This window comes from Thamnophis sirtalis, unplaced genomic scaffold (assembly GCF_051295495.1).
Source record: "Thamnophis sirtalis isolate CommonGarterSnake01/CBP01778 unplaced genomic scaffold, rThaSir2_p1.2 scaffold_4, whole genome shotgun sequence".
Lineage (NCBI taxonomy): Eukaryota > Metazoa > Chordata > Lepidosauria > Squamata > Natricidae > Thamnophis > Thamnophis sirtalis.
The window spans coordinates 23,881,624-23,898,432 of NW_028261384.1; the positions used below are offsets into that span (position 1 = coordinate 23,881,624).

At 37.1% G+C, this 16,809-nt stretch overlaps 1 protein-coding gene across 5 annotated transcripts in view; it reads right to left on the reverse strand.

The window, feature by feature from the left end:
- AKAP9 (A-kinase anchoring protein 9) overlaps positions 1–16,809 on the reverse strand; it is a 104,807-nt gene that overhangs the window by 51,054 nt on the left and 36,944 nt on the right. For all 5 annotated transcript variants that reach the window (XM_087712620.1, XM_087712619.1, XM_087712622.1 and 2 more), the window contains exons 6-16: positions 15,843–16,041; positions 15,611–15,690; positions 15,195–15,300; positions 14,303–14,400; positions 12,428–12,530; positions 11,796–11,994; positions 7,611–7,701; positions 6,841–6,909; positions 4,099–4,431; positions 655–879; positions 158–289 (exon numbers count right to left, since the gene is read on the reverse strand). In XM_087712620.1, the coding sequence (XP_087568746.1) occupies positions 158–289; positions 655–879; positions 4,099–4,431; positions 6,841–6,909; positions 7,611–7,701; positions 11,796–11,994; positions 12,428–12,530; positions 14,303–14,400; positions 15,195–15,300; positions 15,611–15,690; positions 15,843–16,041 (1,635 nt within the window). The remainder of the gene's footprint in view (positions 1–157; positions 290–654; positions 880–4,098; positions 4,432–6,840; positions 6,910–7,610; positions 7,702–11,795; positions 11,995–12,427; positions 12,531–14,302; positions 14,401–15,194; positions 15,301–15,610; positions 15,691–15,842; positions 16,042–16,809) is intronic.

Sequence of the window (16,809 nt, forward strand, 5' to 3'; positions counted from 1 at the left end):
AATAAGACTTTATTTTCAATAGAAAATCAACTAAACTCCACCTTCCTATGTGATCAACACCCATTTAAGTAAATCTGACAATCACTTGAAAATGACCTACACTGCATAGTCACAATGCCATTGTATTTATATACCAGAGCAGCAAATTAACACTTACCTGTGTTTGAGTACTGCTGTTTTTTAACTCAGAGAGTTGCTTTTCTCTCCCAGCTATTAATTGCTTCTTTAGTGATTCTAGTTCATCTAAAAGCAATTGTTCTCTTTCTGTTGTGGCATTTTCACTAATATTCTAAAAACAAAATGAGACATCTCAAATTAGAAACTCTGCAAATGCAACAAAATCAAAGTTTATAAATAATTACAAGCAAAATATAATAGTTCTATGAGGTTTCAGATTTTTCCAAATAATTTAAAATAATAAATACTCCAACTCACTGGCATTGACGTATATCTTTATTTAAATACAACAATAGGAGGTAAATTAATGATATATGGGATATTATAACAACAAGAAATAGGTCTCATGCTCACAGCTAATGCAGCACATGAAATGTATTGCAATTATATTTATGATTTTAAAACAAATTGAACCTTGAAAATTGACCAAATACATGAAATATTTGGCCAAATACATGAAGTTCCAGTTCATATTACCTCTGCTAATTGTATTTTAAGACTATCAAGCTCTGTTACGAGAAGCTCTTGATTTTCCTTCTGCCTCTCCATTTGCTGCATGTGACTCTGTTTTAATATTTCTGTTGCCTGTTGATGCTCTTGATACTGACGAACAAGCTCTTGACGCATCTCTTCCAGACGATTCTCATAAGACAACATCTGGGTTGAAGGAATAGTGCTGGAAGTTGAAACTGCATTTGTAATCTGTAATTTTTGTTTAGAAGTGTTAAAAATAGAATATTAGCCACGAAAGAATTGTCATTTCATTTTATGATAAGCAATCCTAGTAGTAGTTTGCCCTGAAGATGTTAATCAATTCCAACGGGCAAATGGAAGATCCCCTATCTGTATTTTATATTGTTATACTCAGCAGAAATATGTTTGCTGTATAAATAGATAAAACATAAGAGAGAGGAAGAATTGTTCAGAAAAGGAATGGAACACAGAGTAGTCCCCGAGATATGACAGGTCACTTAATGAACATTCAAAGTTAGAACCCTGTCCCAAAATTACATATGACCTTGTTTCAAATTTACAATGACTGCAGCATCACCATAGCCATTCACCTTTATGATTGACCAGGAAGATGCAGCAGCACTCCTTGCCTCATTCTTCCTCTCCCACCCTGATAGGACTTTGCAAGCACTTAGTCTGCTCCCCATGCCTCCTGGAAACAGCCACCATTTTCAGCACTTCAACAATTTCTTGTATGGAGAGCAGAAGAGCTAATAATGGGTTTTTATCTTTCTGGGCATTGATGGCAAGAGGAACTGATGTAATTACTACTTAATACAATAGGATATTGGCTATGTAATAGTATACATGTGATTATATGTTATGAAAATGGAAAATAAAAAAGTATCTTTTAAAAAACAATTCCTTGTGGAAATAGTGGCTAATTTTGGAACTTTCTGACCTGTCAGCTGGCCGTTGAGAGACTGCTAACCTCTCCTGGCTCTTGCTAGGTTTTGGGAAGAGGCAGATTTTGCTGCTATATGCCCATAGTCAATCATCAAGTTCTTCTCCCCTCCCACCAGACATCATTAGGTGCTAAAACTAAAGTCCCCACCTCTGTCCACCAAACTCTATCCCTTGACTCCAGAGTTGAGGGTAGGAAGGAAAAAAAAATCTTTCTGCAGCTTTTTGCCTTGAGCTGAAGAAAAAAATGCAACTCAAAAAGTTTAAGCCTTTAGAACCCAGCGTTTTGTTCTTTCTATGACTGACTTTAGGACCAGGCAAGTTCTAACTGGGTTCTAAGGTCAGTCATACAACCAGCGAAAAACTTTCAAGGATCCATTTTCTACCCTGTTTGGTGAACATGTTACGCTATTGGCGAATCCTTCTGGGCTGAATTTTTGCTGTAGGTCCTCTGGGCAAAAAGCTACAAAGTTTGTCTCTCCCAATATTTTTCAGTTTTTCTTATTTAAGAAATGTGGTTTTCTGGGGGAGAAAGCAAGGAAATTTGGGAAGCTTGTCCTGAAGCTGCTGCCTTTACATAGGGGCTAGCTTCCTAAAGCTAGCAAGAGCCAGGAGAGGTTTACAGTCTCCCTATGACCAGTTGATCATGTCAAAAATCCCCAAAGGACTAGGGAACTAATTCTTTTTTTCTTTTTTTTTTGCCCCATAAAGACAGAGGCATCTTGGCAAAACAAAGAGCAGTGCCCGGTGTTTTCTTTCTGCATTGTTTCTCCCTGGAAAGAGAGTCAGCTGGGCTATGGGGGCATGTGCCAGGGACAAGTCTCAGAGAAATATAAACCAGGTTGACTTTTCTAGGATGCATTCCTCCTTCCCTTCTGGAAGCAAGCACCATTTTGAAGCCATAATTCATTACAACCATTCTGTAAATGACACATACCTCCGGGCCACAACTATGAAGTCCAGGGCTGCTCTCAGAGCTTCCAGAGCTTACCTTGTATAAGGTAATGGATAAACATTAACAGAAGTTGGGAGGAGCATGTGAGACCGCAAGGGACAGGAAATGGAGTATGGTTTATCTCAGGGAGGTAGGGAAAGCCTTCAGAGGCCTATGTTTGCACTAGGCCAATAGGATCCCCTCTACCCCAAAGCAACCAATGCTTCACTTAACAACCCAAACATTCATTTAACATGTGTAATAGGGTAGCAGGGATGGATGGTCATTACTTGAGGCAGTTCATTTAATATTTTGTCTCACTTCTGGCCCTAATTGGGAAGGCTCCATTACAATCAAAACTTGAGGACTACCTATAAAAGAGACTAGAAAGATAAATCTTCTTCACTATATTTTGACTATAGGTAGGAAACAGAGTTCTAAGTTTTGTATTGGCCCGTTTCAATGTTTTGTTTATTAGGAATCATTCTATTATATTTTAATTTCAACTCTTCAGTCCAAATAAAATTATAAATATAACTTTTCCCTAATTTAATTTAAAAAGCTGACCTCAGCATTTGCTTTATATTGAAATTCTAAACATAGTAACTAAGGAGCAAGTGACTTATTTCTAAAAAAACATACCCACAGGAATTAGTGATTGTGCATGGATTCTTATTATATTTTTAAAGCTTAGTGTTAGATGGAATTTGTCTATATACTTATTTAGAAACACTGAATTAATTCAATTTTAAGAATTTATAACAAGGTTTTTCTCTTAGGACTCAAACTTTGTTTTATGCAAAATTATAAAGGACTGCTGCTAAAAATTTATCCATTTCCCCCCTTCCTCAAATATAATGTTATAATGCCTCATTATAATGGGAATATTTCTGGGAAGGATAAGTGAAGAATATCAGGAGTGTGTGCTCAGAGTATATATTCTGAACAGAGTCACCCAAGGTACTTCCTGCTACAGGCACTTGTACTAGACAGCTATGACACAGGAAAATAGCAGAATTACATCATTTTAGTGACAATAGAACAGCATTAACTCCTACTGAGGAGAACATAATGGCAAACCACTTCTGTATTTTCACCAAGAAAACCACATGGAGGATTGAAAATATACCAAGAATTTTGTTTTATCTAAATGATTGCTAAGATTCAATAATGAAATATATCAGTTTCTGCCAACAGAAGGACCTAAATTAGGAAACTGGCCTTAAATTTATTTAATGTTATATGAGAATAGATTTCCTGAATTCTTCTTCTTTTAACTTCTTGACTTATGATTCTGGTTTGTTATAACATGCCAGAAACCTCAATTCTTCTGCATGTATCAGAATTATTCTGGATGTAACAATGTGCAAACCAAAGAAACAGAATTCCAGTTTGTTTAACTGAGATGCTAAAAATGGCAGGAAAAATCCAGAAGGGAATTTTTAAGAACTGTTCTACAGAAATCTGATATTGTAATGCAACAAACATGCTGACAAGCCTTTTGCTATTATGCACAGGTAAAAATAAAAGAGAATATCAAAAAATTAACTATATTCTTAAATTTTATTTACCATAGGCATCTTTTCAATAAATTCTTCATCATGGGAGGAAGAGTATGTTGAAATCTTGGGATTAAACTGTTGCACTTCATGTAGTGTAGCTTGTTTAGCATCAAATTCAAATTGTCCTTCGAGTGATAACATTTTATCACACACTTTTTCAGGCTTAGTGCATGTCTTCTCATTTATGTGACAAATTAATTTTTCTGGATATTCCTTTCTATAAGAATTATTCTGCAGCTGAGTTTCTGTTGGTTTCATCAGTGAAATTTCCTCTTCCTTTAGATTAGCAATTCTCGTCCGTTCTGTTTTCTGAGCAAATTCTATACTCATGGTTACAACCACCTTAATAAAAACATTGAAATACAAAGAAGATTTACTTCATTCATGCTTTCATATAAACTAATGAGTAATCTATTTCCACGAATTAAAGATGAGCCAGCAGTGTGGTACAGCTAATAAGACAAATATTAACTTGAGGTACATTAACACGAACACAGTCTAAATCAAAGGAAGTAACAGTTCCACTTTTCCCTGTGCTTGATGACTTTGCCCTACTTATTTGGAGTATCTGTTTATTTTTTGGTACCATAATTCAAAATGGATAGTGACAAATAGAAGTACATTCAGAGGAAAGCTACTAGGAAAGTTAAAGTTTTTGAAACCAAACTATGAGGATCAACAAAAGAATGTTAGTATCCTTCACCTACAGAAAAAATAAAGGGGACAGAACAATACTCCTCAAATATGAATTGCTGTCACAAGAGGAAACAATCAAAGAATTAAAGGACTATAATAACTATTAAGGAGGTTCAGATTAGATACCGGAAAGGGTTGCCATATGATATTATGAATTTGCCCTAGATAAATGACTTCAGAGTTTGGATGGTTATCTATCAGAGATGCTCCAGTGCAACCTAAACCAAACACAAGGATGAACTAGATCAGCGGTCCCCAACCTTCACAGCTTGGCAGGGGAAGAGGGAAACCATCCTGTTGCTCATGCAAGTCTAGCTGTGCAAATACATGTGCACTGGCCTGCCACTTACACAAGTTGAGCTGCATGCGTGCGTGTCAGCCCATTGCTCGTGCGACCTGGTTCTGAACCTGGTTCATTACTGAATCCAGTAATGGCCTGCGGCTCGGGGTTTGGGGACCCCTGAACTAGATGATTTGTAACATTCTTTCCAAATATATGAGTCTCTGCAAAGGAAATAGCTAAACATGAAGCTTCCAAGACTGATCAGAATTCAAAGTGACCAAATGATATAAAATAGAAATGAAGTAATCTTAGAAGGAATGTTTTAGATATTTGTATGACAATGATAGTATTATGTTGAATGGTGGAAATAAAATGAATTCTTTATTTGTTAAGTATTGAATTAAAATGCTGTGAAAATGTTGAACACGTAAGGTTTTATAATATTTATGCTTGCATACACCACACATATTATAAGTAAAATGTTGTGAACATTGTAGATTGGTAGTGTTGTATTATAATGATTTCTGTAGTCCTTCTTCCTAAAAGGATGAATGTAATTAGCTAGGAAGGAGAAGTGAGCTTAATGAGGAGTCCTTTGTTGAATCTTATAGGTGACCATTCTCTCTGCTCTACATTTTAATAATTTAATTTGTGTGCTCATGTACATATTAAAATTTATCTGGAGTGAGGTATGATTAATATGCTGATGGTGTACAGTCAGCAAATATAGACATTCTACACTCCAGGCAGGACTGGAGATACAGTTAAAGTTTTCATCAGCACCTAGAGGTTATGGGATCCTGAATAAGATCAAACAAAACTGAAGATGAATCCTAAGAAAAAGGAATTATACTGCTAGACCAGGGGTGTCAAACTCAAGGCCAAAGGGCTGTATTTGGCTCACAGAGTATTTAGATCTGGCCTGCAGGGCCGCCCTGGAAACAGCAAAAGATCAGCCCACGGTGCCTCTGCCAGCGAAAACGGACCTCGGGAGGGCTGTGGGCTGCCTTCACGAGCTCTGTTTTCGCTGGCAGAGGGTTGCAGGAGGCCATTACAGTAGAAAATAGAGTTTGGGAGCCTGTTTTTGCTGGCAGAGAGCTCAGGCCACCACCTCACATGAGTGACATTGAGTTGGCCTGGCACACCCTGGCCAGGCCCCCCTGCCCAAGGTCAAACACAACTCTGATGCGGCCCTCAATGAAATAAAGTTTGACATTCCTGCTCTAGATGGTATCGTATACCCTCTGAATTCTATTATTGCTGAATTCTATTATTTAATTGCTAAATTTATTTATTGATACAGAATACAATTATCTGTATGACATGTGTTACAACCAATGGAACTTCTATAGATTTTAGGCATAATTCAAACTTCTCATTTCTACCATTAAAAGTCTACATGGCCTGGTTCTTAGCTACATCTAGAATCATGTTTTCCAGATAGAACTCCTCCATTTAGCATGCTCATCCCAGGATGTTGTGTGTCATTTACTTTCATATGAGTATGTACATCCAGGGATAATGTGTGTTGACAGCTCCCACTTTATGGAATTCATCTGGCAATTTGGGACCATCTATCTAGAAAGCTGTTAAAATGCAGTTTTTTCAATGGGCTTTTGAATGAGTGTTGCCCACATTTGAGGGGAGCACCTATGGCTACTCTATTGTATTGCTGTTGTTGTTGTTGTTGTTGTTGTTGTTGTCGTCATCATCATCATCATCATCATTTTATTGGTTTTAAACTCTCCTATTGTATCATAATACAACTGTACCTTTGCCACTTCTTGTAGCATCTTTTCTTGGTACTGTTTTTCCAGCAATTCAGCAGCTTCTTTAGAAAACTGGGGGGAAAGTGGTCATTCTTAATAACATCAGTTCTGAACATATTTATGTCACCAATAATTATATTTTGAATACAAACCATATAGGAATATAATGGATAAAAATACAGTCTTGCCTTAAGAGGTAATAATGGAACAGCATTCATACTGCATTATTACTAAGTGCTTTTCTCAAATAACAAAAGCTCAATGCTCTTATACTTATTGTAGCAATGTTTTATAGACAGAATATAATCCACCTAATCTAATAAAGGAGAGGGAAAATCAGTTTTTAAGATATTTTAAGTAAATATATATTTAGTATAAGAAAACAAACCTAATTGCCTTTCTAAAAGTAATGCTAAAAGCTTTTCACAAACGAAAATAAGAGTCACTAACTAGAGCCTCAAGGCTAAGGATGAAATGGCTTCAGCATCATACAAAAAAAAATACCCTAATCAATTTCAATAAACTTAATTCTTTTCTAACATTTATAATTACTTGTTACATTATTAGTGTTATGCACGCATGTAAGCATACATACATATATACACAAACATATTTTATATAATCAAATAACATGTTTTATTCCAACTGTTTCAAAGAATTATAAAATATGTACAAGTTTTGTTTGCACTAAGATTTTGCTTAAGCACAATACCAATACATTTTTGTACTGTACTCTACTCAATATACATTATGTAAATAGGGGGACACAATACCTCTATTATCTTCTCAGCATTTTTTCGAATATCACTTTCAGCATGTCTTGGTTCCTGCTTATCTTCATTTATATGTGACTCCACAGAAACACTAATTTAAAAAACAAGGTAATAAAAGGATGGTTTTTCAATGTAATTTCATTTGAAGTTTTTAAAGCAGGGAATTAGTGCCTCACAATTTCTATCTATAAACTTGAATGGAACTTCACTAGGAATTTTATACTTTCCCCATTTTTAGCCTAATATAAGCAGCCTTATTCTTTTCTGCATGATCAACACGCAGATGGAACAAAGACTTTTTGATCCTTTAGTTGTTGCTCACACTATTGTCGGAAGGATCTGGACTCCAATTGCGCAGAGCCAGCCGGGCGGGGTACCTGGCGAAGGTCTTGAGCGACATCTCTGGACTGACTTTCAACCTGTTACTCCTAATGAAGTGGACAAGGCCATGGGAGCAGTGAGTGCCACCGCGTGTGCACTGGATCCGTGCCCCTCCTAGCTGGTCGCGAACAGCAAGGAGGTGACGCGGGGCTGGATCCAGGCGATGGTGAATGCCTCCCTTCGGGAGGGCTTCTTTCCTCCGGCATTGAAGACAGCGGTGGTGAGACCCCTCCTGAATAAGCCATCTCTGGATCCAGCCATTTTGAATAACTACCATCCAGTCTCCAACCTCCCCTTTGTTGGGAAGGTTGTTGAGAAAGTGGTAGCCTTTCAGCTCCGATGGTCCTTGGATGAAGCCGATTATCTGGATCCCTTTCAGTCTGAATTCAGGCCTGGCTTCAGCACGGAAACCGCTTTGGTCGCACTGACCGACGATCTCTGTAGAGCCAGGGATGGAGGTCATTCCTCCATCCTAGTGCTTCTTGACCTCTCAGCAGCCTTTGATACCATTGACCATGGTATCCTTCTGCGACGGTTACGAGGGGTGGGGGTGGGAGGCACCATTTTTCGGTGGTTCTCCTCCTACCTCTCGGACAGGTCGCAGTCGGTGTTGGTCGGGGGGCAGAGGTTGACCCCTAGGCCCCTGAAATATGGGGCCCCACAGGGTTCGGTCCTGTCCCCCCTCCTGTTTAACATCTACATGAAGCCGTTGGGTGAGATCATTCAGCGGCACGGGATAAAATACCATCAGTACGCGGACGATACCCAGTTGTATCTGTCCGCCCTGTGCCAACTCAGTGAAGCGGTTGACGTGATGTGCCAGTGCCTGGAGGCTGTCAGAGTCTGGATGGGAGTTAACAAGCTTGCACTCAATCTAGACAAGACCGAGTGGCTGTTGTGTTTTCCTCCCAAAAATTTGTCTAGTACTCCATCACTCAGGCTGGGGGGTGAAATTTTACGCCCCTCAGACAGGGTTCGCAATCTGGGAGTCCTCTTGGACCCACAGCTGACCTTAGAACATCATTTGTCGGCTGTGACCAGGGGGCATTTGCCCAGGTTCACCTGGTGCACCAATTGCGTCCCTACCTGAACCGGGAGGCACTCGCAACAGTCACTCATGCCCTCGTGACCTCAAGACTGGACTACTGCAATGCGCTCTACATGGGGTAGCCCTTGAAGAGCATTCAGAGACTTCAGCTCGTCCAGAATGCAGCTGCGCGAGCGATTGTGGGTGCACCTCGGTACACCCACGTTACACCTATCCTCTGCGAGCTGCACTGGTTACCGATTGGTCTCCGGATACGCTTCAAGGTGCTAGTCGTCACTTATAAAGCCCTTCATGGTATTGGACCTGGGTACTTGAGAGATTGCCTGCTGTCAATTACCTCCCAAAGACCCATTAGATCACACAGGGTAGGCCTCCTTCGGGTTCCGTCTACCAGCCAATGTCATCTGGCTACTACCCGGGGGAGGGCCTTCTCTGTGGCAGCTCCGGCCCTTTGGAACAAACTCCCCGCAGAGATTCGGATCCTCACCTCTCTCCAGGCCTTCCGAAAAGCCGTTAAAACCTCGCTGTATCGGCAGGCCTGGAGTCAATGAGTTCCCTTCCCCTCTCGAATTGTGTGGCTGTTGGTTGTTTTTTAAATGCCCTGTACTTTTATAGTTTTTGTGTTTTTTCCCTTCCCCTCCTTCGGGTTTGTGCGCCGCCCTGAGTCCCGTAGGGAATAGTGCGGCATATAAATAAAATGAAACTCAAACTCATTTAAAAACTGCAGTAAGCAAATATGTAAGAAGGAAGTGTAGGCTGCTATTACTTAGTCCTGTTCCTTAAATGCAAGTCACTCCTCCTTCTTTGGAATCCAGATTATAAATTATCCTTGAAACAGAGGGCTGCTTGCATATTCCTATAGTTCTCTCTTTTTAACTTTCTGCAAATCTTGAACAGAACTTGAAATGGAACAGCAAGATTTCCATTTCGTGCTGCTTTAATATGATGCAACACATTTTATTAAAAGGAATAAGCTGCAGCTTCTGAAAGATTATACTTCACCAATAGAGGAAAATATCTGTAGTTCAGGGTTGAACTTGGTGCTCTCTGAGTTTGGTTGTTTTCTTGCAGACATTTCATTACCAAACTAGGTCACATTATCAGTGCTAGCAGAGAGTTGATTTTACTCTCATTTTATATACTAGTGGCCTGCCTTGTCAGGGTTGGTAGGAGTGGTCTTAGTGGTTCCTTGATTAGGCCATTGTTTGCGGTTAGCTTGTTTGTCTGAGTTGGTAGCTCCATGACTGAGATATTGTTTGTTTCTGGCATAATGTTAACTTTGGTGTTAATCTCTGCTTTTCTGGGTGTTCATTAGTGGCATGGAGGTGTTTTGGCAATTTCATATCCTTTTTGACTTTTTAATCAACTTTTGGAATGCTATACAGATATTGGTAAATTTCATGTGACTGACAACTGATTTGTCTGAGTGCCAGGCTTCCAAGAATTGTCTGGCCATCATGTCTTCTGACTTCTAACAGCCTAATTTAGGCAACCACCAAAATCACTTGTGAAGGTCAAAAATGGCACTCATAGGATTGTGGGATCTGCAGCTGTCCTAGGTTCAAGGGGTAATTATAAACCTACTTTTTCAGCACCACTGTTAAGTTCAAATAGTCATTAAATGGGACAGTCCTTAACTGATGTCTAACTTTATTTTAGATTGTCATCAATTTTCTGTTTCTCAGGTTATAGGAACAGTGGGGCAATACAGAAGATTTTTTTTTAAAAAAGTGTCAGAAAATTATAAGCTTTTTTCAATAATGAAAAGAATCATACAGATAAGTATCCTACTATTAAGTATATTATTTACATCTAAATGAAAAGGCCATATAGTAGACATCATTTTCAAGATAAATATACCTAAGCAACCTTTTCTCTTTAGAATTCAGATACATACTGATTCCAATGAAGAGATGAAGTAATAGACTTTTTTTTTCTTTTTCTACCCTTTACAAACTGGACATATGTATATACCTATGATCCTACCCATTTATCATATATAACAATTAAAACAAGTTGCAGAAGTCTTTTTCAGCACTACCTTGAAATGCTGAATATTATATTTCTGAATGCAAACTCTATGCTCTACAACTGCACTGCAACATACACTTTACCAAATGAGAGGTCTTCAGCCTCAATTCCAAGGCCCACTACCAGGCAACAACCAATTCGAAACCAAGTCACATAGGTGGTGGACAAGCTTGTGTGCGTGTACGAGAAGTTCCTGTCATGCAAGCAGTGGCTCTCTTGCACTTGTACACAAAGGTTCCTTCACGGCAAGTGGCAGCTATCTCCTACGAGTGCAACCATGTGCCCTTGTATGAGTGTCCATCTTGTGCTCATGAGAAAAACTTCCCTCACCGCAAGCTGTCTTGCGGTGGTGGCTTACACAACTGCACAAAGCTCCATTTGCACACAAATGGAGCTCCATGTACTCATGTATGCCCTACTTATTATTCACAAGAAACTATACCCTATCCTCTACCCACTGGGCCACCAAACCAGTAATGTTGGGGATCTCTATCCTAGATCATTCAGGACACATGGTATCAAGTATAAAGATACAACTGTAGCTTCTTTTACTTCTTTTAAATGAAACATGTCTGGAATTGGGAAAATACAAGAGAGGAAGGATAAGCTCTTAATTTCTACTTTGCTCTAAGTCTGTTAGCATCCAAGTTAATTGCAATACACAGAAAAACTGTTGAAATCAACTCAACTCATAAAATAAAAATGAGATCCAAAATTATAAATACCTGGAATTTTCAGAAGACTCGCTGGCAATTTGGAGTCTATTCTCTAGGTGAACTATCTCTTTAAAATATTTTTCTTCGGTTTCTTTTAATTGCTGAAGGAAATATGATCGAAGATGCCCAATTTCTTTAGCATGTTGTTGTTCAAGTTTAAATTGCAAATTCTCTACTTCTTCCTGAGAAACTGACTTAACTTTAATGCCTATAAATGAATAAATAATAAACACTAGTTTACTTAATAGAGAAACAAGCAATGAATATGTCAGAATAATACATTTTTATACATACACACACAATATGTTTTTCATATATAAGCTGCGACAAAAATATGAACATTCATAGGCAGCCTCAGCTTACCATGCCTATAGACAAACATTTTTCAGTGCTATGAAAATAGACAAGAGCTATTTTGCTTTGCTGAGAACCATGAAGATATCTAAAGCTGAACTTAAATCTTTAAACTATGAACATTTTAAGATATTAAATATATACTCAGGTTACAAAATATAATAAACTAAGATTGTTATACTGTGCTATAGTTTCCTTTTGTATTTCTTTCATACACATAAAAGTTTTAAAACCATGCATGTCTACTTATATTAACAATGTCCATAATTTCAGATGCATATCTTTACCAACTAGATCTTGAGATGCAGTAGGCAAAGATTCTACATTCTGTTGAAGAGAGCCAGTCTCTTTATCATTATAATCAACATGGGATGTCTGTTGATCTTCCATCTGAAAAATTTAAACAAAAAGTAGAGAAAAACATGTACGTTAATTTTTAAAAATACTCAAAGTAACCATGTTTAGCAAAAGGGTAGAAACTTTTCCATCACTATACCGGTAATGTTCTAAAACTTTTGCACTTCTAGCAATGTACTGTTCATAACATGAACATGAATTGAGTAATAATTGCTGGACACTTGTATTTGCAAGACACAAAAATATTATATATCCAAGGCTGAAATTAGTATTTCAGTTATTCAATAGCAATAGCACTTAGACTTATATACAATTTCATAGAGCTTTTACAGCCCTTTCTAAGCGATTTACAGAGTCAGCATATTCCCCCCAATAATCTGGGTCCTCATTTTACCGATCTCGGAAAGATGGAAGGCTGAATCGACTTTGAGCCTGTGACATTTGAACTGTCAAATTACAGGCAGCCAGCAGCCAGCGGAAGTAGCATGAGGTACTGCATTCTAACCATGGCGCCACCGGGGTTCAATGGAATGTTATGCTTGTTTATACTTTTAAAATTAAACAAAAATATTTTTTATATATTTTCAAACATCCAATAAAGTTAAATGTCAAGATAAAGCTTTGTTGCTTTTGGAGCATGTCAGATTTTATTTTAATAAATTTAATTTTATTAAATATAATTTAATAAATTTAATTTAACTAATATAATTAAATATATGGCCCCAATAATTCCAATAAGATTTATTTCTTAGTGCACTACACATATTATACTAAATATTTCAAATCATAATATATTTAGGGCACGAGAACATTTTTAATTTAGCATCTTCTGAAAAAAATAAAATTTGCAAATATTTGAAAAAGTCATTAGCTATTTATCATTTTTTTCTGTCTTATGATACACTAAATAATAAAGATTATGGTGTAAAAAGGTTAAGTTCCAGGTTTACCAAAGTAGGTTCAACAGACTGAATGCAACCATGTCTGATATTTATGGTTGACTTGAGAAACAGAATACTCTGTTTCAATATTCAAATATTCAGCCCATAAATTCCACAATTAAAAAAAACACCAACATAATGAGATTCAATCCAAATCACAAAAACAAAGTAAGAGATAAATGAAATTAATAACAAGAGATACAAGTTATTTTCTGAATGCTATCCAGTTATGAGGCAAATATGATTGCCAGGAGGGAGAAGGGTGGAGCTTTCCACAGCATTTGTGCTACTTCACAGATATTGCATAGTTTTGATTCCTCTAACATCTCAGAACTAAGGGACTCCAAAGTTCCTGTCTTGATCTAACAGGTATGCAAAAACCAGTAAATAAAATACTTTAATTTCTGTATCACTATTAAGTGGACCTGTAGCACTGTGCTACAGATCAATAAATCAAGATTTAATGTACTCTCATGCAAGCTTATTCAGAAATAGATCTCATTGTTTTCAAGAACTGTATCTATACCCAAAGGTGCTGTTTTCCAAAAGGCAAATGAACTTTTTTTTCTTTGAAAACATTTCACTTCTTATCCAAGAAAAGCTTCCTCAGTTCTAACTGGTGTTCTGACTGGTGAGGAATGGAATTATTTATGTTCTTTGCAGTCATCTGGTTGTTAGCACTCTGAGGGTCTATTGTTAGCTCTCTTTTGGAGTTGTTGAACTCACTTGAGACCTTATCTGTATCTTCAGAGTGCAAATAGGCATGGAAGTTTTCTGGGACTGCTAAAAAGACTACATTGTAAAAAAAAAAAAAAAAGGTAGTGTCATATCCCTTCCCCTCTGCTCCACCTGAAAGAATCTCACCTTTATTCTGCTTTCTATGAATTCTACTTGATATTCTAGTAGCCTCTGGGACGTTTCCATTATATTATTCAGGAGACTTTGTAGGGTTTCTTGCAAAACTAAATTACAGAGAATAAATAAACTTTATATATCATTTCATTATTCTAATGTAAATTTTAATTCCTGTTGTAAAATACATTTTTTATTAAACAGTATTCTACTTTCCTTATAATGCCACCGAGATATTAATCTTCAAAAATCTAAGGATGAATGTGAATTTTCAATTTCTACCAGTTACTTTAAATAAAAGTCCTGAATTATAGCAACAGCACTTAAGACTTATATACCGCTTCACAGTGCTTTATAGCTGTAAGCGATTTACAGAGTCAGCATATTGCCCCCACAATCTGGCTGAATTATGAATGAATTCTCTCCCCACATCACCTGTGCTCCCACCTGCATTCCTGCCTCTTCCCACTTTATGACTCACATTTTCTGGATGTACGACAGCACATGGGACTGCACTGCTTAGCAAAGGACATTGAAAGTGCTATCAAGAACTACCTATACTATATAAGGACAGGGGAAGCTGCAGAGCATAAAAGGGATTTTGTATTTCCATAGCTGTATTCCCCAAGAGAAAAAGCAGCAGCTTTTGATAAGAGATGACTTGCAACTTTCCTTGCTGGCTTCCCCACTGACTTTACTTGTGGGATGCCAACAGGGAAGAACACAAATGAGGATCATGTGACTGTGAAGTGCTACGATGATCAGAAGTTTGCAGACCAATCAAAAGTTCAAATTGTTTGGCATGTCACTGAACAAATGGTTGTAGTCCAAGGACTTCAATTCTATAAACTTTTGTTTAAAGTAGCCCTTGTGGCCATGTATAGATTTGCACAAGAAGAGTTACCTTGAGGGTCTTCTGTTGGCATTATTGCTGAATTAGATTGATTTCTCTCACCAACATCAAGTTCAGTAGCATTTGAAAAAAGTTCAGGAAGAATTTCACGTACTGACTACAAAAATAATAAAAATGAATATTATAGCTTTATACTTGATTATATCAAGCCAGCTAAGGAAAAAAACAAATAAAGCTTTTATAGAAATACTATTTTGCATTCATTAAAAAACACTTAATTTTATTACAGGAAAGATCCCTTAGGTAAGTGCCTAAAAGATTCACCCGTATTTTCCCCAATCCTCATACTTAAACTATAGCCTAGCAATATTATAAAAATGCATGGGATACAATTTAACATTTTTGTAAGATTAGAGCAAGAATGGAAACACAAAATTTAAACAATTCTAAGGCAATTTGTTCTTGACCTTAGTGAGCTTTGAACATTCTTCAACTACTTTCTTGCTAAGTTCTTCCAGATGCACCCATGCAGATTGGTCTTTTTCATCTGTGGAAACAAATTATCACTGAAATATTTATTTTAATAAGTTTTATTTTAAGAAACTATGGGTATGGCCTAAAGGGGAGAGAGTCTACTGGGAGAGTATTATAAGAAGCTTGGAATTCTAAAAATAATTTTCTTCTGGTTTATCCGCTTACCTGTTTTTTGATTGTCCACAATCTGGCCTTTGTTTAGCTCATAAAACTCTTGTGTATGACTTAGCTGGAGATCTTCTTTAAGAACAGAAAGTGCATTTTCTTTTTCTTTTTCCATGTAGTCACGCACCTGATTCACATGCGCTGAATAAGCCACAGAGGGACAAATAGCTTGGGCCTCCATCTGAAAATTTAAATCGCTCTAGAGAAAAATACACATATGTGGAATTTAATAATCATTTTATTCCCCAAGATATTAAAGATATAAATAATCTGTGTTTTAATCTTATTTATCAAAACTGTATGCTACCTTAATTTGAAATTTTTCAAGACGTTTATAACAATAATCTTTTTCAGCAATATATTAATCAAAAAATTAAAACATCCAAGATAATAATTCTTAATATTGTACAAATGAATTGAAGACCATCAAAAGCAAGGACAATAAATCTTTCTTGCCTTATAAGACCCAGTGACTTGTGGTGCTCCATTTTTCCCAGCCATGCTAGGATGTTGTTACAGTTGGTGAATAGAACAGGAATACAAGAAAAAACTATTCCTAATAAACCTAGGTGGGCATAGCTGGAATTCCCTTAAGGTGAAACAAAAACATCTCTTCAAACAACCAAACAGCAAAGTATTACCTTTTTTGGTCCTCCCAATATATGATATAGATTCCGTAATTAAGGAAGCTCTCCTAATGGCAATATAGTGAAACACCAGATTACCATTTAAAAGTAGATGATTATATTTCAGTCTGGAGACTGACATTATAATAAATTATTATTTCCCTAGTTTTTAAAGATACATAGGGGTGCGCATTATGTCATTGGAAAGACAGACTAAATATTTTCAGTCTGCTTTGGAAGTTTTCTGGAAGAGAATGTTCTGCATTTCTACTTTCATTTCTCAAATTGTTAAGCTTCTAATAATTTTTAAACATCTGGTGAAAGCAGATGGCTTGCACACT